At 57.8% G+C, this 24,084-nt stretch overlaps 1 protein-coding gene across 1 annotated transcript; it reads left to right on the top strand.

Moving 5' to 3' along the window:
* The first annotated feature begins 9,595 nt into the window (after positions 1–9,595).
* On the top strand, positions 9,596–23,666 carry HDAC11 (histone deacetylase 11). The gene is made up of 10 exons (XM_027957834.2): positions 9,596–9,643; positions 10,563–10,711; positions 13,509–13,609; positions 17,721–17,837; positions 19,254–19,296; positions 19,517–19,593; positions 20,471–20,533; positions 20,758–20,854; positions 21,675–21,853; positions 22,061–23,666. Coding segments are annotated over exons 1-10 (1,044 nt in total). The 5' UTR covers positions 9,596–9,641; the 3' UTR covers positions 22,277–23,666.
* Positions 23,667–24,084: the final 418 nt, after the last annotated feature.

The following is a 24,084-nucleotide window of genomic DNA, read 5'->3' as shown; positions in this document are numbered from 1 at the left end:
CTGATTAGCTCGATCACCTTGAATTGGTCAGGTCCCTTCCCAAAGGTGCCTTTGAAAGCCCAGTGTATCCAAGGATTTATTCCCGCTCTTTCTGGAATCAAGCCCAGGTGTGACTCTCCCCCAAGACAGCACAGATTATTTTTTTTCCTAAACCATCTAATTCCTTATCAGTGCGTGGCAGTCATAATTCACATTCGTGATGGAATTTCCCTTTATGGAAGGATTCCGTGGAAAAACAGATAGCCTCGGATTTTCCTTTTCTTACGCAAATGTCTTCCAGTTGTGCTGTTATCTCTGATTCTCATATTTGGTACAGCATGCTACATACAGTAGCTTCTTTTATAAATTGTAGGAGTAGCTTCTTAATAAAGGTTCAAGACTGCAGCACATTTTTCAGTCTATAAGGGGATTCTAACGAATGTCCTTTCATTTACGCTGACGTCAGTCATGAGAGAGAACGAGCCAGGGAGTGACGTGTCCCTTGTAATTCAGAAACTTGAGCTCAGAGTAGTGAAGGGACTTGCAAGATTACATAGGAATGGGAGCCAGGTAAATGGGCTTTACACCCAGACCAGCATTTACCCCAGTCTCTGCTCTGAGTGCTGCATCCGGCCGCCTCTGTAAAGCAGAATGGAATAGAATTTTGCATGTGCGGTAGAGTGCTCAGACAAAATACAAGATGCCCAGTTAAATTTGAATTTCACATAAACAGCGATTTTTTTTTTCAATCCCTGGCGGCTCAGATGGTAAAATTGTCTGCCTGCAATGCTGGAGACCCAGGTTCAATCCCTGGGTCGGGAAGATCCCCTGGAGAAGGAAATGGCAACCCACTCCAGTACTCTTGTCTGGAAAATTCCATGGATGGAGGAATCTCGTAGGCTGCAGTCCGTGGGGTCGCAAACAGTCAGACGCGACTTCGTGGCTTTGCGTTCACTTTCACTTTCTTTCATGTCCCGTATTGCAGGGACGCACCAATGTTAAGAGTCTTTGTTATTTACTGAAATTCAAATGTAAATGAGCGTATTGCACTTTTATTTGCTAAACCTGGTAACCCTAACCTGGGGGACACCTTAAGTGGCCACTGAGGCCCAGAGAGGGACAGCGATCTGCTCAAAAACACACAGGAAGGGACTTCCCTCGCCGTCCAGTGCTTAAGATTCTGCCTTCCAATCCAGGGGGCGCAGGTTTGACCCCTGATCAGGGAACTAAGACCTAAGATCCCACATGTCTCGGGGTGCAGCCAAAAAGTGAAAAAAAGACACAGGAGAAGTCAGAGCAAACCCAGGACTGAGGGCAGTGTGCCTGCTCCCAGCTCCTCCCCCTGTGTGAGGCTGCCGAGTGCTCCCAAGTCACGGGAGCAGGGGTGCTGGCGAGCACAGCTGTCCCTCTCCAAGCGCTGCCTTCAGGCCGTCCCCTCCCCAGCTGTCCTACCTAACCACCCACCCCCAAACCAGGAAGCACGTCCCAGTGCGGAAAGATGAGCAGAGCGCGGTCACACCGATTAGAGGAGATGGTGTTAATTGAGATTTCCAGACAGGGAGCACAGTCTGCTCAGGAAGCAGCTAATGAAGCAGGAGCCTCCAATTAAGAAGCAATTGGAGTGTTTGCCGCAAGCCCAGAGCAGCCAGTGCAGCAGAGACCCTCAGGCTGCTGGCGTCCCCGCAGCAGCTCAAACGAGGGACCTCAGACCAGGCATCGCCCCTCCCTGGGCTCTGCTTCCTGGCTTGTGAAATGAGGGGGTGATGCCGGTTGCTATTTAAGCACCCTGCTGACCACCACACGGGCAAGTCCAAGGAGGTGGGAGGGTTCTTTTCCCTCCAGCATTGGACATTTCTTCACGGCATTCCAGTGTTCCCCGCCCGCTCCGCCTCCGCGCTGCACTCCACCTAAGGCCATTATTCTCTCATTTGCTGTGGACTCAAATGCTAGTATCTGTAATTTTCATCCCTTAATTTAATTTCTATTTCCAGACCCCATTCCTCTAGGTTGGCAATTGAAACATTGCTTTCTCCCTAACCCCAGGATACACCGACATCCCAAAGGGATTAAATGTGATGCTGACGCATGTGTTGGGGGCAGGTCAGCAGCCTCCACTGAGGTGTCATCTCGGTCCCAGCCGAGCATCAGGAGTGGTCCCTGCTGGTTGCCATGGAGATCATGCTTCCATCTGCTGAGGATGCAGCCTGTGGTCAATTGATGGTTATAATGGCCCCAATTTTTCTTGATTCCTAACATCCATATGCTTTGGTAGTGCTTGCCCCCACTGGTGACAGGCTTGACTAATGTAATAGAAAGAGAGTTGACCAGCATGAAGTAAATGACTTTCATGTAGCAGGGGTCAGTGTTCATTTATACACGTGGGTTGCACTTAATCTTGCTTGGTTAGGAAACACATTTCTGTATCTTCCCAGAGGCATCAGGGGACTTATCTCTTTTAATTGCAATAAATGAATGCCAGGATATGCTGCCTGGGATTTGCTTCAGAATGGAGCCAAAGATACAATTGAAACAAGTTCGTCACGAGTTGATCCTTACCGAGGCCAGAGGATGGGGACTTGGGGCTCTTTTGTATAATTCTTTTCACATTTGTAACTGTGTGAAATATTTCAATGGGGAAAAAGCCCCTTGAAATCCTGCCAACCCTCCGGAACCACAAAGTCGTGCCCACCCCTCCTGCTGGGGAAGATGACACAGCCCGAGGGGCACACTCAGCATGTTCCTGGGAATCTTCATCATGTTCGTGCCCAAGGGGTCCGTCGTATCCAACTCCGTAATTCCATGGACTGTAGCCCACCAGGCTCCTGTCTGTGGGATTTCCCAGACAAGAATACTGGAGTGGGTTGCCACTTCCCCCTCTACGTGGCACACAGGAGACGCTCAGCAAATATCTGTTGGCTGAAGATCAGGTCAGTTCAGTTCACTCGCTCAGTCGTGTCCCACTCTTTGCGACCCCGTGGACTGCAGCACTCCAGGCCTCCCTGTCCATCACCAACTCCTGCAGTTCACCCAAACTCATGTCCATTGAGTCAGTGATGCCATCCAACCATCTCATCCTCTGTCGTCCCCTTCTCCTCCTGCCCTCAATCTTTCCCAGCATCAGGGTATTTTCAAATGAATCAGTTCTTTGCATCAGATGGTCAAACTATTGGAGTTTCAGCTTCAGCATCAGTCCTTCCAATGAATGTTCAGGACTGATTTCCTCTAGGATTGACTGGTTGGATCTCCTTGCTGTCCAAGGGACTCCCAAGAGTATGCTCCAAAACCACAGTTCAAAACATCAAGTCTTTGGTGCTCAGCTTTCTTTATAGTCCAGCTCTCAGATCCATATATGACTACTGGAAAAACCATAGCTTTGACTAGATGGACCTTTGTTGGCAAAGTGATGTCTCTGCTGTATAATATGCTGTCTGGACTGGTCATAGCTTTTCTTCCAGGGAGCAAGCTTCTTGTAATTTTATGGCTGCAGGCACAGTCTGTCGTTCCATATCAAGTTCTAACTGTATGCAGATGCTTCTTGACCTGCACACAGATTTCTCAGGAGGCAGGTCAGGTGGTTTGGAATTCCCATCTCTTTCAGAATTTTCCACAGTTTGTTGTGATCCACACAGTCAAAGGCTTTGGCATTGTCAATAAAGCAGAAGTAGATGTTTTTTTTGGAACTCTCTTGCTTTTTCGATGATCCAGTGGATGTTGGCAATTTGATCTCTGGTTCCTCTGCCTTTTCTAAAACCAGCTTGAACATCTGGAAGTTCATGGTTCACGTATTGCTGAAGCCTGGCTTGGAGAATTTGCGGTAGTTTGAGCATTCCTTGGTATTGCCTTTCTTTGGGATTGAAATGAAAACTGACCTTTTCCAGTCCTGTGGCCACTGCTGAGTTTTCCACATTTGCTGGCATATTGAGTGCAGCACTTTCACAGCATCAGCTTTCAGGATTTGAAACAGCTCAACTGGAATTCCATCACCTCCACTAGCTTTGTCCATAGTGATGCTTTCTAAGGCCCACTTGACTTCACATTCCGGGATGTCTGGCTCTAGATGAGTGATCACATCATCGTGGTTATCTGGGTCACAAAGATCAGAGCAGTGTGGCTCAAATTAGAATAACAGGCTTCCGGCTTCCCTAAATCAACAAAATGATAGTAAAGTTCACCTGGAAAAATACATCTGCGAATAACAGCCAAGATTAGACAGAAAAAAGAAGGGACCAGGGCCCGCCCTAAAAGGACACAGCCTGGTGGGAAAGAATAGCTCGATAGATCAGTGGGGTGCTGCTGAGTAGCGGTTCTCAGCCCTGGCTTCACGTTAGGCTCCCCTAAAATGCTTCTAAAAGGCACACAAACAGGATACAGTGCTTGGGCCTTATTCCCAGAGACTGTGATCCATCAGGGTGGCCCCTGGGCACTGGGGTTTTCTTCCCTTCTAAAAACTTTGACTTTATCAGTGTTTAATTCTATAGTTTCTTAAATGCCTCCAGGGGACTCTTGCGCAGCCAGGACTGAGAACCACTGGGTTGGCGAGTCCCGAAGCGGGCTTGGCACCCAGGAACGTGTAATTTATGGTACAGTGGCATTTCACACTGGTGGCAACAAGGAGGGCTCTTCAACCAGCGCTCCTGAGATAATTACTTCAGCATCTGGAAAGACCGCTGGCTGTTTGCGCCTGGCATCAGATTAAATCCCATACGGATCAGAGTCTTAAATGTGGCAATAAGAGAAGGAGGGGACGGGAAAGCCGTGAAAGTCCCTGAAGGAGCTGTGAATAAGTTTACAGTCACGGTGGGGACGATCTGCCAAAGCTGGTTATAAGCCTACAGAGGAAAAAGCCCGTAACTTTTAAAAACATAAAAACATTTGATTCCTGGATGTCACCAAATACGGTAAATGAAGCAAAAACACGGATGACAAACTAGAAAAATCTGTTTGGAATACACGTGCCAGACAGTGGACTAGCTTTCCGTGATTAACAGAGAGCTCCACTCTGCAGTAAGGTTCTGACACCAATTGTAATTCTGCCCACCAGTGACGATGTGTGGGCTCTATTCTGACAGCGAGCAAGTCTGTGGCACCAGCTGGGTGTCCTACTGTGTGTAAGTGTTAGTCGCTCAGTCGTGTCCGACTCTGCAACCTCATGGGCACACCAGGCCTCCCTGTCCTTCAACCAGCTCCCGGAGTTTGCCCAAGTTCATGAGACAGGAAACCACAGGTGCACGCAAAACTTGAGCCCTAATGTGCATAGCAACAGTATTCCCCAAACCCAAAAGATGGGAACAACCCAAGCGTCCATCATCTGATAAATGGATAAGCAGGACGTGCTCCGTCCCTATCATGGAATGTTATTCTATCGCAAAAGGAATGAAGTCCTGAGGCCTGCTATGACGTGGGCGACCCTCGAAAACATCCCACTCAGTGAAATGTCAGACACGGAAGTCCATATATTACATCATTTCATTTTGTAAAATGTCCAGAATAGGCCAATCAATAGATGCAGAGAGGGGACTAATGGTTGCCTGGGGCTCAGGGGCAGGAGGAAACGCAGCAGTGTCTGTTAGCGATCACAGATTTTTTTTTTTTTTGCGCGAAAGTGGTGATGAAATGTTCTAAAACTGATTATGCGGATGGTGGCATGACACTCAATATGTTGAGATGATTAAATTGCGCGCTTTAAATGGGTGAATTGTTTAGCAGGTGAATTACATCTCATAAAGCTGTTAAGAAAACACTGACATACGACTTTTCACTTCTCCGACTGGCAAAATTAGTAAGAGCGTAAGGATATAGACTCCCTCTTATACCGTCGATGAAAGTGTAAATTGGTGGCACCTCTCTGAAGAGCATTTTGGCAACTGCTGCCAGATTTAAAAGCGCACACGCTCTTCATCCGAGGGCTTCCACTTCCAGCTAACCCTATGGAAATGCTGCACATCCAGGAACACCCAGGAGATGCGGCCGGGGCTTTGTAAGAGCAAAGAAACGGGAAATGAACACACGTGCACAGAGAATGCAATCTTACCGTGGAAATAGCATACAACCATTCAAAAAGAGGTGGAGACGGAGGCCGTGTTGGTCTGGAGAGATCTTCAGGGACGTAGTTCAGGTGTAACACTTGCCAAGTACAGAACAGCGGGCAGAGAGCAACTCTGTTTCAATCAGTAAAAATGCTGATTTACCCAAGCATTCAGGAAGGAAATGCAAAAAAAGGAATCACCTCCCGGAGGAGGGCTGCGGTAGAGAAGCTTTTAGTTCTTATCTTACCATCTTTTGGGAACAGTTTAAATTTTCTAAATGTGTGCGCACATTAACTTTATTTTTTAAATGCCACCAGGATTATCTGTGCAGTGGCATTCCAAGCCGCTTTTCATTTTCATGTTCTTCTGTATTGAAAAAGAAAACCTTGAAAAATCTCTTGCACTGCTGACAAATGTGTGATGGGTGGTGTGTGTGTGTGTGTGTGTGTGTGTGTGTGTGTGTGTGTGTGTGTGTGTGTGATGAGCTGCTGTTGCCCATGAGGACCCTCGTAGAATCCACGCCCTCCTTCTCTGGGTCTGTTTCTCATACTCAGGGAAAGAGCTGGGGGAGCTGGGCTGGGAGTACCGCTGGCTTTAAAGGCTGGAAGCTGTAACTTCACTGACAGCCCAGAGCTCTCTCCAGAGGCAGCCTCATACCCTTCTGGGCCGGCCCACCTGGATCTGTGGGGCAGGTGAGCTTGGAGGTGGGGTCCAGGTGAGATGGCAGGAGAGTCCACTCCTCTGAAACAGGAGCACAGATGGGGAAGGCTCTGAGCGGACGCTCTGCTGGTCTGAACCAGCTCAACCAAAGCCCACTTTCTGAGTGAGGGCTGAAGGGGTCTCTGAAGGCTGGTAGCCCCTGGGCCCAGCCCTTAATGGTCACCTGGAGCAGGCCTGGAGTCCGGGAACCTGTGAATGTGCTCCCATAGGTGTTTATGGGCTTGCAGATCTGTGCTTCCCACATGTTAGAAGCCACATGTGACACGCCCACGTCTGCGTCTCCTCCCTCCCTCCCACCTCTCTTCTTTCAGCATCTGTATTCCAGCAACGTCCGCCTCTGGGGCGGAGGCACCGGGGTGAAGACTCCATTTCAGGGAGGGTCAGGAGTCCACGGGAGCACTGTGTAGGGCTTGCCGCCTTCCTCCTGGGACAATCCAGAAAACCCGTCCTGGGAGAACCAAAGAACTGGCCAGGGTTAGTGGGCCGCGGGCGGGGCGCGGTGGACCACGCTGCTGGTGCGTTTGTATCTTCACACTCCGCCCGCCTGTGTGCTTGTGTGTGTGTCTGGGTGTGATGTCGTGCGTGTGTGCCTATGGCCGTGGAGTGTGTCCCTCCATGCGTGCGGCTGCGGGACACCCCTCGAGGGACAGGGCCCAGGCAGCTGCAGGCTAACGAGATGCCGAGGCTGTGCAGTGACCTCCCTCAGGGCCCGTCCTCCCTGGCGGAGCTGGCTGCTGCTAGGCATCCAGAGACGGGAGTCGTCCCCGCTGCTCTCCAGAGGCCCTGCCGACCTGACAAAAGCTTTTAGATCTTGCCTGCGGGGTGTCTCGGTGGACAGAGTAGGACTCTGTAACAAGAGGCCCCCCAACACTCAGCACAAATAACTTAGTTTATCTCTCTAGCCATAGCAGTGTGAGAAGGTGGTCCAGGCTAGCGTGGATGTTTGACGGTGCTCTCGAGTCCCAGGGCTCCCCAGCCACCTTGCTCCTCAACCACACAGGACACGGCCTGCGAATCCTCTTGCCCGCTCTTTCAGCCTCAGGTCCCAATTCAGTCTGCCCCAGATCTTTGTTCTGTCACCAAGAGGCTCAGCCACACGACTTCCCAAACCACAGAGCAGGCTCCCTGAGATGAAGCCCGCCTCTCCCGAAGACAATGGACCCCAGTGCGCACTTTTTCCCCATGTTATTATTAAATATGAACTCTTTCTTTTTGTGGCTATAGGTTGGTTATCTGCCAGCATCCCCAGCCTTTGGGCAAAGTACTTTACTCTGTGCCCCTAGAGTCCCCATCTGTAAAACAGGGATAACCATAGTTCAAGTCCTAGGTTTGCGGTATGGATCAAATTCTAGGTTCCTAGGATCAACTGAGCTTAAAGCTTTTAGAATTGAGCCTAGCACATGCTCCGTGCTATTTTAATAATAATCAGCATGAGTATCTGTTTGGATTCTCTCCATCTCTCCATGGGGTGGAAGGGCAGGCATCGCTTCACCTTGAGACAAAGAAATGAAGGACCAGTTGCCCAAGGCCACAGCGCTGGCAGGCTGCTGGCTGGGTCTGGATTTAATCCAGGCCTGAACCTCAGTGACCTCATGATAAACTTGGGGTGATGATGGAGCCCCCCGGTAGTATTAGGTTGTGAGAGTCCAGTGAAAGTGAAAAGGGCTAGTCGCTCAGTCATGTCTGACTCTTTGCAACCCCTTGGACTGTAGCCTGTCAGACTCCTCTGTCCATAGGATTCTCCAGGCAAGAATCCTGGAGTGGGTAGCCTTTCCCTTCTCCAGGGAATCTTCCCCACCCAGGGATCAAACCCAGGTCTCCTGAGTTGGAGGCAGTCTGTTTACGTTCTGAGCCGAGAGGGGAGCTCTGAGAGTCCAGTGCTGACACGCAATCAGGTGATAGGAACGTGGAGGACACCGTTCAAACGACCGTGCCCTTCCCCTTCATAGGGACCCCCAGTCTCCAGGCCCGTCACACCTACGCTCTCTCTCACACAGCCAGCAGGGATCCCAGCTGCCCTGTGCCTGGCAGCCCTGGGGTCAGCTGCTCCTGTGTGCTGGGCGGGGCGGCTGGGCCTTCAGAGAAGCCCATTGTCTCCATCTTCTGGGGCTCTATTGTTGGGGCCTCCTCCCAGGGCGCAGCCCCAAGACACTCAGCTGTTACCCGACTAGTCTTGGCTTCCCGAGCTGGAGGAGGGGAGAACGTGCAGATGATAAACAAGATCACCAGTCTGGTTCTACTGATAAGGACACGGAGGCTCGGAGAGGCTAAAGGACTGAGTGAGGAGCGCTTGTCTCAAGTCAGAGCTGCCGGACGAGGCTGGGCAGTGGGAGCGGGGGACCTCGAGGCAGCGAGGTCACGCATCGTATTAGGTCGGAAATGTCAAGGCCAGAACACCCGGCCCCCGACCTCATCCCGCTAGTGGAAACAGAGACCCTAGAGCGCAGACGCTCGCCCAGCTGGGGTCGGGGTCACATAGCGACTCCGGCTCCGAGCCCGCCCGGAAGCCGGGCGTCCCTAGCTCCCCGGATCTCCCGGCCTTGGGACCACTAAGACCGGCCGGGAGGGCCGGGGCGGGGCTATTGCTCCTGTTCCAGTTCTGCGACGAGCGGCCCTCCCCCTAAGGGGCGCGGCTTTCGAGCAGAGCGAGACCTCACTGGATGTTTGCCTGCGGAAGGCGGGACTTGGCGCTGGAAGGACGTTGGGGGCGTGGCCTCCGTCGGCGCCGCCCGAGAGCTCGGCGCGGGACTCCGACCCTCTGTGACGCAGGCCCGAGTGGGGGCGGGGCCGGGCCGAGCCTCTCGAGCTCCGCCCCCAGCGGAGGCGGCCGAGGCCGGGGGCGTGTCCTGGGCGGGGCCGCGCCCCGCCCCGCCCGGTCGCGGAGCGGTGGCGGCGCAGGGAGGGCCCGGCCCCGGGATGTGAGTGCGGCGGGGGCGGGGGCGCGGGCTGGGGCGCCGGCCAGGCCGCGGGGGCTCCCAGGGGTCCCCGCGGGCGGGCGCACCGGTGCGCGGGCGGCCGAGCGAGCCGGCCAGGTGCGGGCCCAGGTGCGGCGGGCGCTCGGGCCGCTTGGCCCGGGTCAGCGCCCCGCGTGCCGCGGCCAGCCCAGCGCCACTCATCTGCGGCGCACGGGGCGCTGGCCGGGCGGGGGCCCGCGACGTGCGCGGCTTGGCGTCTGTCCTCGGGGCCCCCCAGCAGAGCGGAGGCCCCCGCGGTGGCAAGCCGGCTCTCTGTGCCCTGTGCGGCGGCTGCGGAGGTGTGATGGGGGTCAGCTGGCGCGGAGGGCCCGAGGTGACCCCATCCCTGGCTCCGGGTTGGGCCGCAGCCTGCGTGAGCCCGAGCTGCTGTTTCTGGGAACTGTCCCCCTCGCTTGTCAGGGATAGATAGGGCGCGTTCTGTGCTCGGTTGAGTGCGTTATCTCAGCCCTCCCGACAGACAGCCCAGGAAAGCCAGGCCTAAGGCCGCACAGCTCTTGGTTGTAACTGTTGTCATGCGGAGGTGAGGTGCTGAGGCTTGCACCCCAACACACCTGGTGCACATGGGCTGCTCCAGAGACCGGGGTGACCTTGGGGTGCCCCTGGTCCTCTCTCTGAGCCTCTGGTGGGGAGGTGGTGCCTGCACCCACCCCGGGCGGCTGCCAGGATTGGGCCGGACGGTCCAGGGAGTTCAGTAGGGAGCCACTATCTTAGTGTTGCTGCTCGGGCCCTTCTGCTGCTGCCAGGGGAGCCAGAGGCACTGGGTCCGGGCTGTGTGCGGCCTGAGCTTGCTGGCGCGAAGGTGCGGCTGCTCCCACTCTGAGGCTGTTCCTGTCTGTGCATGTCTGTCCCCGTGCCCACGAAGGCCACACTCCACCCAGCTGTACCAGCACGTGCCGGACTCACGCTGGCCCATTGTGTACTCGCCGCGCTACAACATAACCTTCCTGGGCCTGGAGAGGCTGCACCCCTTTGACGCAGGAAAATGGGGCAAAGTGATCAGCTTCCTGAAAGGTATGGAAGGCCCCCCCACCCCCGGGACCTGCATCCACTCCCTGCAGCCCACCTGCCACCACTGCCCACTGCTGCCTTTCCCTCACGCAAGCTTCAGACGCTCCCGCTCCAGCCTCAGCCCTGACTGCCTTCCACCCGTGCTGTCATGAGGATCTCTCCAACACAGCCCTCTGAGCACGACCTGGCCCCGCAGCACACTTTCACCGGCTCCTGTTCCCTGGGGACCCAAGCCCTGTCTCTGCCCCTGGAGACCAGTAGCAGGGGAGCTGGTTGCCATGGGGCCAGGGAAGCTGACCTCTGGAGGGATGTATTGTCCATGCCCCACAGAGTCCGAGAATCCTGGAGCTGGACCACCTTTGCTCCAACCCCACTGATGAAAAATCTAGGAAACTGGGCCCGGAAAGGTCTGACCCTCAGAGCTCTAGCCTCATCCCATTTGTGGCTCATTCTCTGAGTAGGGTAATGCTGTGGGGAGTGCGCTGTTTCAACCGTGGTTTGTAATCCAGGGTTGAAAATTCAAGCATCTCAGTAGACTGGTGGAGGAAAAAAAAAAAAAAAGATACTCCAGTTTCCTATATTGGGGTTCTTTAACTGAGGGAAATAGGAAGTATTACGTGAAGCGTTACCTGGCATTGGATGAAGCGCTGAATATCTCGACATCACACAATGCCTTTGGTCACGTCCTGGGGGATGTTTCATTTGGGGGCTAGCCCACCTTTAACACCTAAGCCCATCTCCCACTTTAACAAATTTAGAGCGAGCCTCCGGCCCTGCACCTTGCAGAAAATAGTCACAGTGGAGATTAAGGACACTGTGGCCTTCGTATTTTTTTGTTTTTGTTTGTTTTTAGTTTCGCTTACCTTCTGTTTCTGGCAGGCGATACTGATTTTCCACTTGCAGTAGCGACCAGAGTGCTTATTCACAGGAAAAGATTATGTAGAAAAGAGAACAAGTGTGCAGGCCTGGGAAGAGCTCGGGGGGGTGGGGGGGGGAGGGGTCATGGAGCCAGCCTGCCTCCCCCTGACCGTTCCCTCCTGGGGGTGGAAGCTCGCAGCTGTAACCACTGGACCTCCAGGGAGTTCGCTCACGCCTCCCTGAATGAGGTCCTTCCCTCTCTGCTTGCAGCGGGCCTGAGGCTTTCCGCAGATTGCCCCTTCTCGGGCTCACATGTTGCCCTGCAGTGCAACCTAAGGGTGCCTTGTCCCCATCACTGAGGTGACCGTCTTTCTGAATTTGCTTCCTTCTCTGATGAGGATGTAGGTAGAGAGGAGGCAGGGCCACGTGGTGAAGGGCCTTGGGTACTGCCAGGAACAGAGCTGGTCTTTTGGGGGAAGGCAGTAGGGAGCCTTAAGCTGAAACTCCAGTACTTTGGCCACCTCATGCAAAGAGTTGACTCACTGGAGAAGACTTTGATGCTGGGAGGGATTAGGGGCAGGAGGAGAAGGGGTCGACCGAGGATGAGATGGCTGGATGGCATCACTGACTCGATGGACACAACTCTGAGTGAACTCCGGGAGTTGGTGATGGACAGGGAGGCCTGGCGTGCTGCAATTCATGGGGTTGCAAAGAGTCGGACACGACTGAGCTACTGAACTGAACTGAACTGAGTAGGGAGCCATGAAATGTTCCGGGCTCTCCATGGAGCTCTCTGTGGGAGATGGAGGGAACCAGGTGGTGTCTAGGATCTTCCAGGTGGCTCCGTAGTAAAGAATCCGCCTGCCAGTGCCGGAGACGCAGGTTCGATCCCTGATCTGGGAAGATCCCCAGAGGGGAAAATAGCAACCCACTCCAGCATTCTGCCTGGGAAGTCCCGTGGACGGAGGAGCCTGGCGGGCTACAGTCCATGGGGTCGTGGAGTCGGACATGACTTAGTGGCTAAACAATGGCAAGCCGGATTCTACCAGGGTTGGTTTCTGAGAGTGACATATTAGTACTGGTCCCGTAGATTCTGACCTGGTCCTTCAGTTTCCCTAGAACCAGAGCGTCACGGATCCGTTCTCGGTGCCCTGGACAGAGCACTCCCTCCCTTCTGTCTGACTTCTTCTGTTGCAAAAAGGAGGGAATTTTGTCTGGTGTGTGTGGGGGGTGACGCCATAGTGTGGCACTTCCCAAACATCAGTCGTTGGCTCACCACTCTTGGGACCATGCCATCAACTCATACCACCTGTTCCATTATTTGCATCAGAGTTTTTATCGACCTAGCCTTCATTTTTAAAAACTTAAATAAGCCTGTTTTAAAAGGAAACATTGTGTCATCTCAATGGAAAAAGCCAGTTTCATTTGCCAGAAACAGAAGGTCACGGTAAAAAAATAAATGCAATGAAAGTAGCGGTGTATTCCAGCTCGGGCGGCTTTCTGTTGTGAGAGGCTGTGAAACGATTGCTGCTGGTGAGGGGGTTAAAAAAAGGGAGAGGAGCAAGGATCAGGCAAGAGCCCCACACACGACACCCCCCATGACGTCACCCCAAGGGGGAGGAGACTCACTCAGAGTTTTTCTCACCTTGAGACGCAGCATTAGTGACCCCTGTGCCACCTGCCTCTGCAAGTTGCCCAGCCACGCCTGAGCTCACCCCCTGGCTCTCAGCGGCCTGGGACACCGGAGGATCGCTGGGCACAACGTCCTATGCCCCCTGGCCCGAGGGCCTGGCAGCTCTCTCCACACTGGCCTGAGAGGTGGCCCAAGCCAGCAGGGGCCACCTTCTCCTGGGGCAGCGCTGCCAAGGCCACGTCTGAGCCCGCGGGAGGGGCTGGGGCTGGAGGCCAGCAGGGGTGCATGGTGCCTGCTTTGTGGTTTCAGAGGAGAAGCTGCTGTCAGACAGCACGCTGGTGGAGGCGCGGGAGGCCTCGGACGAAGACCTGCTGGTGGTGCACACGAGGCGCTATCTCAACGAGCTGAAGGTACAGGGCCTGGGGGCGGCCAGCCGGGAGGCGGGGACACAGGCTCCAGGGGCTCCGCTCCTGTCCCTGCGCAGGGTGGGCGTGTGAGTCTGCAGTCCCCATCGGGAGCCAGGGGCCCTAGGAGGGCAGGTACCAGGGATGCGCATGGCTGCTCCTGGGGGTCGTGAGCCCCCATCCCTGGGAGCATGAAAGCATGAACGCCCCCTGGGGATCGAAGCTTCGCCGGCATTTGGGGCTTCTGCCTCAGTGACTTTCCACCTGGCCTCTGTGGACAGGCCTCCAAGACCCCTGCTGGGGTGATGGGTGGCGGCCCCCAGCTCCTTGTCTCCCTCCAGCCACGTCTGTGCCACCTTGGCCTGTATTTATGTATTTATGTTGGGTTGAAGCTGAAGATTCTGTTTCAAGGCTTCTACTGCTAGAGACTTGGAAACTGTTGCGCTGAAAGCTGGTTTTTGCGCCCCAGCTGGGAACGTACCCAAGTGGTCAGGCGGGTGGTGGGTGGTATGGGGCGAACCCGAGCTCCGGCCCCTCCCAGGCGGTGGCTGCCGCCCGGCTCCTCCGTGGGCCTGGCTTCCAAAGAGAAGCCAGGAATGCAGACCGGCGGGTACAGACCGGCGGGTGACGGCACCTGATTTCTCATCGGAAGGTTTGCGAATCCGCCTGCAGGCTACCTGTGACGACCTCTTTCTAGAGGAGCCACACGGCTCCCGACCTCTTTCTAGAGGAGCCGCACGGCTCCTGTCTGTGTGCTTCCGAGGGCAGAGACGTTGTTGGGCCCCTTTGTGGGGGCGGAGGGCAGGCGGGGCTGGGGGCGGTGTCAGAACTCGGTGGGTCGAGGATGCCCCGGGTTCTCTGCCCCAGGGAGCGTGGACCCCTGACACATAGCGCTGGGCTCCCAGCGCCTCATCTTAGAGCCAGAGTGGACGCCTGAGGTCACCAGGCCCCGCCCCCAAGGTGGGCAAGCCTGCAGAGGCCACACCTGCTCGAGGGCACCCAGGCTGTCCCGCAGGCCCCGGGGGGACCCGAGACAGGCCACCGCAGGAGCTCCTGGGCTCCTGGTCGCGCCTGCTGCCCCTTGTCCTCCCACGCGCCAGCCCGAGCGGTGAGAATTCTAGATGGAACCTTGGCAGCTTGTGCTCCTGAAAGATTACCAGGAAGAAGATGAAGCCTGGCTGCCGGGAGAGCGAAGGGTGCGAGGCCCTGGCAGGAAGCCCAGCACTTGGCTGCCCTGGTTTCCCGGGGCCGGGACTGCGTGGTCACAGTCCACAGCCCAGGGGTGAGGCCAGGAGGACATGCCTGCCAGAGTCCAGAGGGTGAGGGTGGGGCCAGGGCGAGGCCGGGACCAAGGGGCGGGGCTGGAGGGAGCGCCCGGAGAAAGCTGGGCGGGGCTGAGCTCCATCTGTTTGGAGGTCCTTTCAGGGAACAATGGGGGCTGACCGCATGCCTGGCCTTGGGCCCCCCAGCACCCTGAAGGCAGCTTTCTAGGTGCTACGTAATAATACGAGCAAGTATTTACAGGTAGAGTCTCAAGTAGAAAACCGACATCAAGGGCAGAAGGAGCATTCAGATATGCAAACGTATCCAAGAGGCCACGGCCGAGCTACATATCTGGAGCTCCCTGGTGGCCAGAGCAAAAGGAGAAACACGATGATTTCCACATGACCTACTAAGGCAAAGAAGTATTCAGTCATGCAACACCTCCATATGGCATTCTGACTGTGTATTGGGTGCCAAAACAAAGCAATAAGCAACGTTTCCTGCTGCCATGGATTCGCATTTCCTGCTGCAAGACTGAAAAGAAGTAACAGTCAAAAGCATCTGAGAGCGACGGAGGGGAAAGAAAGGGCCACTGGGCAGAGGCGTGCTTGTGCAGGCCGAGCGACCCGGGAGCAACAGGGGAAAGAAAGGGCCACTGGGCAGAGGCGCGCTCGCGCAGGCCGAGCAGTTCGAGCGGGCCTCGCAGAGCAGGCGGGCTGTGAGCCGAGACCAGAGAATGACGAGAAGGTGATACTTGCGGAGTCTCAGAGGAAGGCGGTTGTAGGGACTCAGGCCTGGAGTGCGAGGGGGCTCAGCCTCCCAAAGGGGAGAGTGAGGGAGTGGGCTGGGAGGGCATTCTGAGCGAGCAGGAGGAGGAGCAGGGGCAAGGGCCCTGAGGCAGGAGTGTCCCAGCAGCAGTGACACCGCTGGATTGGAGGGAACGGAAGGGAGGCAGTAGGAGGCGGGGTCAGATGAGGGTTAGGACCAGCGAGGGCCTGTGGTTGCTACGCCTTTGCTCTGAGGGCAGTGGGAGCCCAGGAGAGTTTCAAGCATGAGGACGCAATCTGACCTGGGTTTCCAAAGCTTGCTTGGCAGCTGTGATGGGAATAGATGAGACCGGCTATCAGGATGAAATCAGGAGCGCAAGAGGAAGGGGATGGTTGCCGTGATCCTGGTGGGAGAGCCTGGGCGCTCAGACAAGGCTGGAAGCAGCTGTGGCCGGGGGCGGACATGGCAGGACCCGGGGTTTGTTGTGAAGTTGGAACAACAGGACTTTCTTGGGCTCGGATTGGGTGTGGGGTCTGGAAGCCAAGGATGTCCCGGAAACTGTGGCCGGAGCCCCAGGGAGTCTGGGCACACCTTTGGCCTTGTTGCTGCCCCCCACGGTGCCCTGAGTTGGTGAGAGCAGAGACACAGACCCCGTGCACAGAGTACCCGAGGGTGAGCCTCCGAGGGTCCCCGGGAAATGGGACCTCCAGGTTTATAGGACAGCTTCTCCACTTCTGCAAAAAAACAAAAATCAAAAAACGCTATTGGGATTTCAGTAGCGATTATGAGTCTGTAGATGAGTTAGGAGAGAACCGCCTTCACAAGGCTAGGTCTTCCACCCTGTGGGCACCGATGTCTTTCCCCTCATTCAGAACTTTACGTTCTTTCAGCAGCATTTTGCAGTTTCCACCGTACGAGTCTTGTACCTGGTTGGTTAATTTATTCTTTTTGATGTCCTTGTAAATGAAATTGCTTTCTTAATTTCCTTTTGGGGCCGGTGGCTTCATTTTCTTTCCTTCTCTGTCCCCTGCTGGCTTGCTGGGGGTGGGAGGGAGGCAGAGGTCGATGTTTTCCTTCGGGGGCTCGTCGCTCCCTTCCAGGGAACAGTCATTCCCTGCTTCCCACGTGCTGGGCTGCTGCTGGGGTTGGTGTGACAGACAGGTGGAGCCCCCGCCTTCCCATTTATGGGTCCTCCACACACGTGCAACACATATGCCCCCGCTCACTCACACGTGGTCTTGCAGCTGTCCGGCCAGACCGTGCTCTCCCTCCCCCAGCAAAGCTGTCACATTGCAGGTCAGCACCTCCCCACCAGGCTGCTGTGTGTCCGTGAGGACAGACCAGCTCCATCTCCAGGCCTGGTGCCTCCCCAGGCTCTTGGGAAATATCTGCCAGGTGCCAGGGTCCCTGCAGGGCTCTGCCTAGCATTGGTGGAGAGCAGGGTCTGGATCGCGGGTGTTCCCAGCCAGGCAGGAGAGGTCTAGGACCAGGGTGCATGGACACTTGCTCAGGGCCTGGGAGGTCGAAGGGAGGCTATATCCTGGTCTGGGTGCCCCAGGCCCTCCTGCCTCGGCAGCAGGGGATGAGAGCGTGCAGCCCCATCTGAAGGGATAGCTGACTCCGGGTGGATGAAGGGGCGTGCTGCGCTGGGGCACCAGCAGCCCTGGGCGTCCAGTCCGGACTCTGTCGATGACTCTCTGTGACCTTGTAAAGAAGGATCCTCCTTCCTTATCCCCTCTCCCTGCCCCCGCAGGGCCTTGCTGCCCCGGGGTGCGGGCCAGGCCAGTTCTGAGTAGGCTGGGTGGTGATCGGTCGTCCCCTGCAGTTCTCCTTCTGGACACAAGAGGGCAGCCGAGGGCCTTGGCCCATGAGGCCCTTCGCTGACTTCAGTTTACGAACACCCTGTTGTGAGCATCTCTGAGCCGAACCTGAAGTTCAGCCACGGTGGGAGGGCCCCCATTTCTCACCCGAGGAGCTGCACTTGCCCACAGCCCCCCAGGCGCCCTGAAGCTGGTCCAGGGGGAATCTTCTGCCTCTGGGCCTGTTGGGCAGAGGGAGGCCAAACAGCCCACGTCTCTTCCTGCAGTGGTCCTTTGCCGTCGCGACCATCACAGAGATCCCCCCGGTCATCTTCCTGCCCAACTTCCTGGTGCAGAGGAAGGTGCTCAGGCCCCTGCGGACCCAGACGGGAGGAACCATAATGGTAGGTGGGGCGTGGGGGGCAGTGGCTGGGCGGGAGCCCCCAGCCCCGGCTCCTTCGCTCCCTGGGCCTTTGCCCACCTGGGGTTTTCCCTCCAGAATGCCTCGTCCTGCTGAGTAGTTGAGCAAAATTACAAATGTTCTTCAAGGCGGCAACAGGAACTTTCTTCCAAAGCTTCTCCCATAGAAATCACTGCTCTTCCCCCAAGACCCCCTGTTAGAGTATTTGCTGGTGTGTAAGAGGCGTCCTTAACCAGCTGGCCCTCCCAAGAGTGTGTCCAAAAACTGCGGCTCTGAGCTTCTCACATTTCAGATGAAAACAAACCCGTGATCTCGGCGGTGGATGGTGGCCCTCACCCACGTCGGGGTGTGGCCGTCACCAACACTCGCGGCAAAAGTGGGTTTCACACCGCGTGTCAGCTCAGTCCAGTTGCTCAGTCGTGTCTGACTCTTGGTGACCCCATGGACTGCAGCACACCAGGCCTCCCTGTCTATCACCAACTCCCAGAGTTTACTCAAACTCATGTCCATTGAGTCAGCAATGCCATCCAACCATCTCATCCTCTGTCGGCCCCCTCTCCTCCCACTTTCAATCTTTCCCAGCATCAGGGTCTTTTCCAATGAGTCAGCTCTTCACATCAGGTGGCCAAAGTATCAGAGTTTCAGCTTCAGCATCAGTCCTTCCAATGAAAGTCAGCCACAGACAGTGAGGAAAAGAAGTGGAAACGATTGAAATGTACAGTGATCTAACCCAGACCTGGATCAACACCGGCTGACCCCTTGTAGTTTTCTTCTTAGCTTTGCAAATCTGTGCACTTTCAAAGTTTATTAGAATATTCCTGCTCACCCCAGAATGATGGGTTCCTACATGATTTTAGGACTAGAGCAACAGTATTTCCGTGAGCAAAATTGTGTCTGTTTTCCCTTCGAGAGCCACGTGAGAATCCTTGTCAGCTCGCATGCAAGCCTGAGAACGGAACTCTGGTTTCCTCCAGTTCCCTGACACAGTTACCACAGGGGTCTACACTTTGCAGGTGGCTCAGTGGCAAAGAATCCGCCTGCCAGTGCGGGAGCCACAGGAGATGTGGGTTTGATCCCTGGGTTGGGAAGGTCCCCTGGACGAGGGAACGGCAGCCCCCTCCAGCATTCTGGCCTGGGAAATCCTGTGGGCAGGGCAGCCTGGTGGGCTGCAGTGCTCGAGGTCAGAGTCGGACGCTACTGAGCGCGCTCACGACGCGCTGCCGTCTCAGAGGCCAGCCGGGGGGTTGCCGGGTGGGGGTGGGTGGTGCCCCCCGTACCCCACCTCACAGCTCATCCGCACCTTGGAGCTGCCTGCAGTGTTCACGGGGGTAGTGAGTCAGTGCAGGAGTGAGTGAAGCGCTCGGCCCCTGCCTGCCTCAGCCTGTGCTTGTTTTCAAAGGCGGGGAAGCTGGCAGTGGACCGCGGCTGGGCCATCAACGTAGGTGAGTGCCCCGGGGCTGGGCCTGGGGCCTGGTGGCAGCTGCTCGGATGCCGTGATGGCAGAGCTGCCCCCCGACCCAGGGACCCGGGGGCGGTGACCTGCCCCGGGGGGGTCCGTTTGCCTGGCCAGCCTGGAGGCCCAGAGCTGTCCCTGGGAGGATGGAGGGGGCACCTGGGGCGTGCCCTTGCCCAGCCCTGCCCACTCCACGACTGTCCTCGCAGGCGGCGGCTTCCACCACTGCTCCAGCGACCGGGGAGGGGGCTTCTGCGCCTACGCGGACATTACACTTGCCATCAAGGTGCGTCCGAGCGCTCGTGACGGGCGGGGGCGAGGGTGATCGTCTCCAAGAGCCTCCCTGAACGCCCCCCAGCCTAGTGTTCTCAGCACACTTTCTCACGAAGGGAGTCAAGGCCCCGAATGGGAGGGAGCTCACCTGGGTCCCTCAGCTGGGCTGAGACTCAAACGTGGACGTGACACCTGCTCGTGTCTGTTGCCTGTGGGCCTTCTCCAGGGGCCGGGGACCGGAGGAGAGCAGCTTACAGGACGCCACTAGATTATTAACAGGAGACAGGGCTCTGCTCCAGGAGAGCGGGGAGGAGACAGGGATCAAGACCTTGATGGTGGCAACAGTGACTGGCATCTGCGGGGCTCACCCCTTCACCCTCAGGGAACGGGGCCGGCAGGGCTGAGGGCACAGCCCGAAGGGGCAGTGTTGGCCGTGGCCTCCGCGGCTGTCAGAAGCCAGCGCTCTGCCAGCACCCGCGTCGGGGCTCAGGCTGGGTGTCCATGTGGTCCCCGCGGCTCCTGTTCACCCGGCGTGGGAACGGATGAGGAGGAGGGGCAGTAGACCCTGGCCGTTTGGAGAGGGAGAGGCCAGGAGGCCTGGCGGGAGGGGAGGGCAGGGGAAGGAAGGGCTTCCCCGAGGCGGTGGCTCTAGGGCCGGGCCCCTGTAAGAAGGCGGAGACGGCAAGACGGAGCTCCGGGTGCAGCTGGGAGGCGGTCCCCGCTGCAGACACACACAGGCTCCTCTGAGCCCCACAGACCTCCCGGCAGCCTGGGGTCTCCCGCAAGCACGGAGGCGCTCCCAGCCCACCCCGTCGCCGACCAGGGCCCCTGGGGGACCGCGCCCTCTCGCCCGGGGGGTCCTCACCTCTCCCCTCTCTTGCCCTGGGCAGTTCCTGTTTGACCGAGTGGAGGGCATCTCCAAAGCCACCATCGTGGACCTCGACGCCCATCAGGTGAGCGCCCGGCGGGGCTGGGGTCTCCCTCTCCCCAGGCGGCCTCCGACACACGGCCCCACGCGGTGGGGTTCCCCACCCCCAGGAACACCCCTGAGCCCCAGGCTGGGCCTCTGCTGCCCCTCCACCACCCCCCCGCCCAGGGGGCGTTCCCTGGGGCGTGCTGGGGGGTCCTGGCCTGGCCCCGGGTGGCCTGCCCTGAGCGCCTTCTGTGTCCCCACCAGGGCAACGGGCACGAGCGCGACTTCATGGGCGACAAGCGCGTGTACATCATGGACGTGTATAACCGCCACATCTACCCCGGGGACCGCTTCGCCAAGCGTGAGTGCCCCCCACCCCAGCGCGCCCGCCTGAGCTGGGCTCTGTCTGCCGGGCTTCCCCTGCGTGCCGGGCCCTGCAGACATCACTTCACTTCTTGACCCTCCCCATCCCAGGGAGGGGGAGGCCATCCCCACTTCACAGACAAGGAAACTGAGACCCGAGAGGTCGCTTGACCCACGGAAGACCGTGTAACAGCCCCCCCCCCCCCCGCCAAAGCACGCGGTGAATCCCTCTGCTGGGGTGGCTGCCTGGAGAATAGAGTGGGATTTTCTCCCGGGCATGCAGCTGTCCGGTCGAAAATAGGGAAGGACAAGAAAGAAACAGAAAAATGTAGAAGTAGAAAACGCAAGATAAGATGGCAGAAATCAGCTCAAATGTGACAGTTAAATAAATGCCAGTGGGTTAAACTCATCGATTAAAAGGCAGGAGACCCTTCGATGAAGCTTTGAAGACAGGGGGACCTGCCCACCCTGTGGGGAGGGGACACTTACGCAGAAAGCGCCTGCGGGTGACTCAGCCACTCTGTGGCCCCAGGGACCCGATTCCGAACTGAATCTCATCTCGAGCGGACTGGCTTCGGACCCGAGGGCACATGGGGTGTCTGTGTCTCTGGAGAGAGCTCACGGAGGCAGTGAGCCCAGGCGCCTGGTGTGGGTCCCTGAGCCCCAGGCAGTGTTCCATCCGCTGTCCTTGTGCTCTGTTAGCTTACTTTTGGGTGGGTGAGCGGCTGAGCAGCGCTAGAGTCAGATGGGAAAGCAGGCAGTGCCCCCAGCCCCCGTTTCCCGGCTGCACGCTGGGGCATCGCTGTCTCCCCTGCCAGAGGCCATCAGGCGGAAGGTGGAGCTGGAGTGGGGCACGGAGGATGACGAGTACCTGCAGAAGGTGGAGAGGAACCTGGAGAAAGCTCTGCAGGAACACCGCCCCGACGTGGTGGTGTACAACGCGGGCACGGACATCCTCGAGGGCGACCGCCTCGGCGGGCTGGCCATCAGTCCACAGGTGCGTCCCGGGGCGGGGCGGGGGCAGGCTCTGCTCTGGGGACTCAGCAGCGACGGGAACGTGGGTGGCACGGGCGTTCCTCCTGAGGCCAGAGGGCTGGGCGGCAGCAGCAGCATGGAGCGGGCTTAGACTCACAGCAGGACTTCCACCACCCTGAGGGTCCGAGCCTGCCTGAGCCCATCTTCCCCGTCCCCCGCACCCACCCAGGGCGTTGTGAAGCGGGACGAGCTGGTGTTCCGGATAGTCCGTGGCCGCCAGCTGCCCATCCTCATGGTGACCTCGGGCGGCTACCAGAAGCGCACGGCCCGCATCATCGCCGACTCCATCCTTAACCTGTATGGCCTGGGGCTCATCGGGCCCGAGTCTGCTAGCGTCTCAGCACAGAACTCAGACACGCCTCTGCTGCCCCTGGAGGTGCCCTGACCACGCTGCCCTCTCGGAGGCTCCCCGCCTGCAGCCCGTCCACCCACCCACCAGCCTCCCAGCGCATCTCCTCCTCCAGCCGAGGGGTCGGGGGCGCCTTGCACAGCTCCGCTCTCCCCCCGCCCCGGGTATTGGGGACTCCGGGCCCCTCTGCAGATGGGGCAGAGGGCAGGGCCTGAGTCCTGGCAGGACCCACAGGGGCACGGCCTGACCAGACCGCAGAGGTGGTGGTTCTCCCCAGAGGGAGGAGACAGGTGAGGCTCCGGTGCAGGGGGCGCTCCTCAGGGTGGGATGCTCCAGTTTTCAGCATAGCACGGCCGTTTCAGACTGAGGAGGCTTGCAGGATCGCCCTCCTGCCTCTTCCACACCCTCTCCCCCTCCCGCCAGGGGTGGGCCGTCTAAGAGGGGGCTGAGCCGGGTCTCTCTGGGCAGGGATTCCCAGGCAGCAGGCTCGAGCCCTGGTCCTGGATGTGGGGTCGCGGGGAAGGCGTGCAGGTACAGGTGGGTCTTCCCGTCTGGCTTCTCCATCAGTAAAGGAAGGGCTGGACCCGCTGTCCCTGAGCCCCTCCCCGCTCGTGGGAGGGTAGAGAGGGGAGCCTGTTCCACCAACATCTTGCTTGTCCAGAGGGAAGGGCAGGCTCGGGGTTGAGGGGCGGGGGATGAGCTCTGGGCTCAGGGACAGGACAGGCCTGAGCTCTGGAGGCCAGAGGGGTGGAGGGAACCGAGGCCTAGCCCAGGAGACCGCGGAGGGGCAGGTGGCCGGGTGGGGTCCCGCAGGCCTCGAGGCCCAGGTGGGGATTGCGGTGCTGGTGACGCCAGGCTGGGGTTGCTGGGGATGAGCGGAGGGTCTCCATCCTGGCCTGCAGCGGGTAGGGGGTTGGGGGCTGGGGTGAGGCCAGGTAGGGCTACAGCCTCCACTGGCCTCCCTGAAAATGTCAGGCCTGCCCTGCGCCTGGGGTCCCAGGTGGGCCCTGACCTTGTCACCGGCTCTGCTCTGAAGGGGATGCTCTGGACCCCCCAGGAAGCCAGGGTGAGGGAGACATCCAGCGCCCCACGGCCTGGGTGTGCTCTCGGAGATCAGAGTTGGGGGGAGGGAAGGTGGGCCGTCCCTGGTCAACCCCCGTGGGGACTCTGCTCCTCGCCACCTGGGGTGCCCTGAACCCTCCCGCCTTCTCCCTCACACCCCGTCTGCTGTGGGGGTGGGGAGGGTCCCAAGATGACCGAGTGTCACAAACACTTGGACGCCCCGCCCCGCCCCCGCCCCCCGGTCTCTGCACCTAACACCCCTTCTCCCCCAACACGGGCCTGCGACCCCAGGGGGCAGGCGGTGATGGGCTTGTGTCCGTGGAGCCTCTGTTCCAGAGAACCATAAAGGCCCTTCCCGATGCGAGCTGGCTGACGTGTGTTCTTCAGAGGAGGAGTCCGTCCCTCCTAAGGATCAAGGAAATAAAGGCTGAAAGTTCACACAGCAAGGGGCCTGGGGCAGTGGCCCGGTGAACGCCAGTGTTTCGTTCTGTCCTCAGAGTCTCCTGGGGAAGGAAGGTCATTGGGCCCATTTTACAGATGAGGCAACTGAGGCTCAGTGAGTTTGTCCCAGGCTGCACATCTAGTGAGTGGTGGAACCAGGCTTGACCGCAGCTCTGCCAGATCCCACAGCATGTTCGCAGCTGCCTCTGATTTAGCAAGGGTGAAGAGAGGGTGCTGTCCAGACAGAGCGGTTTTGGGGCGGGGGCGAGTGGGGATGGGAAGGTGCCAGGCAGGGAGCACATGTAGGGATGGGCTGAGTGGGGGCAGAAGGGTTGGGGCAG

The sequence above is a fragment of the Ovis aries genome, chromosome 19, assembly GCF_016772045.2.
Source record: "Ovis aries strain OAR_USU_Benz2616 breed Rambouillet chromosome 19, ARS-UI_Ramb_v3.0, whole genome shotgun sequence".
NCBI classification, from domain to species: domain Eukaryota; kingdom Metazoa; phylum Chordata; class Mammalia; order Artiodactyla; family Bovidae; genus Ovis; species Ovis aries.
This window is presented reverse-complemented; position numbering and strand designations above follow the sequence as displayed.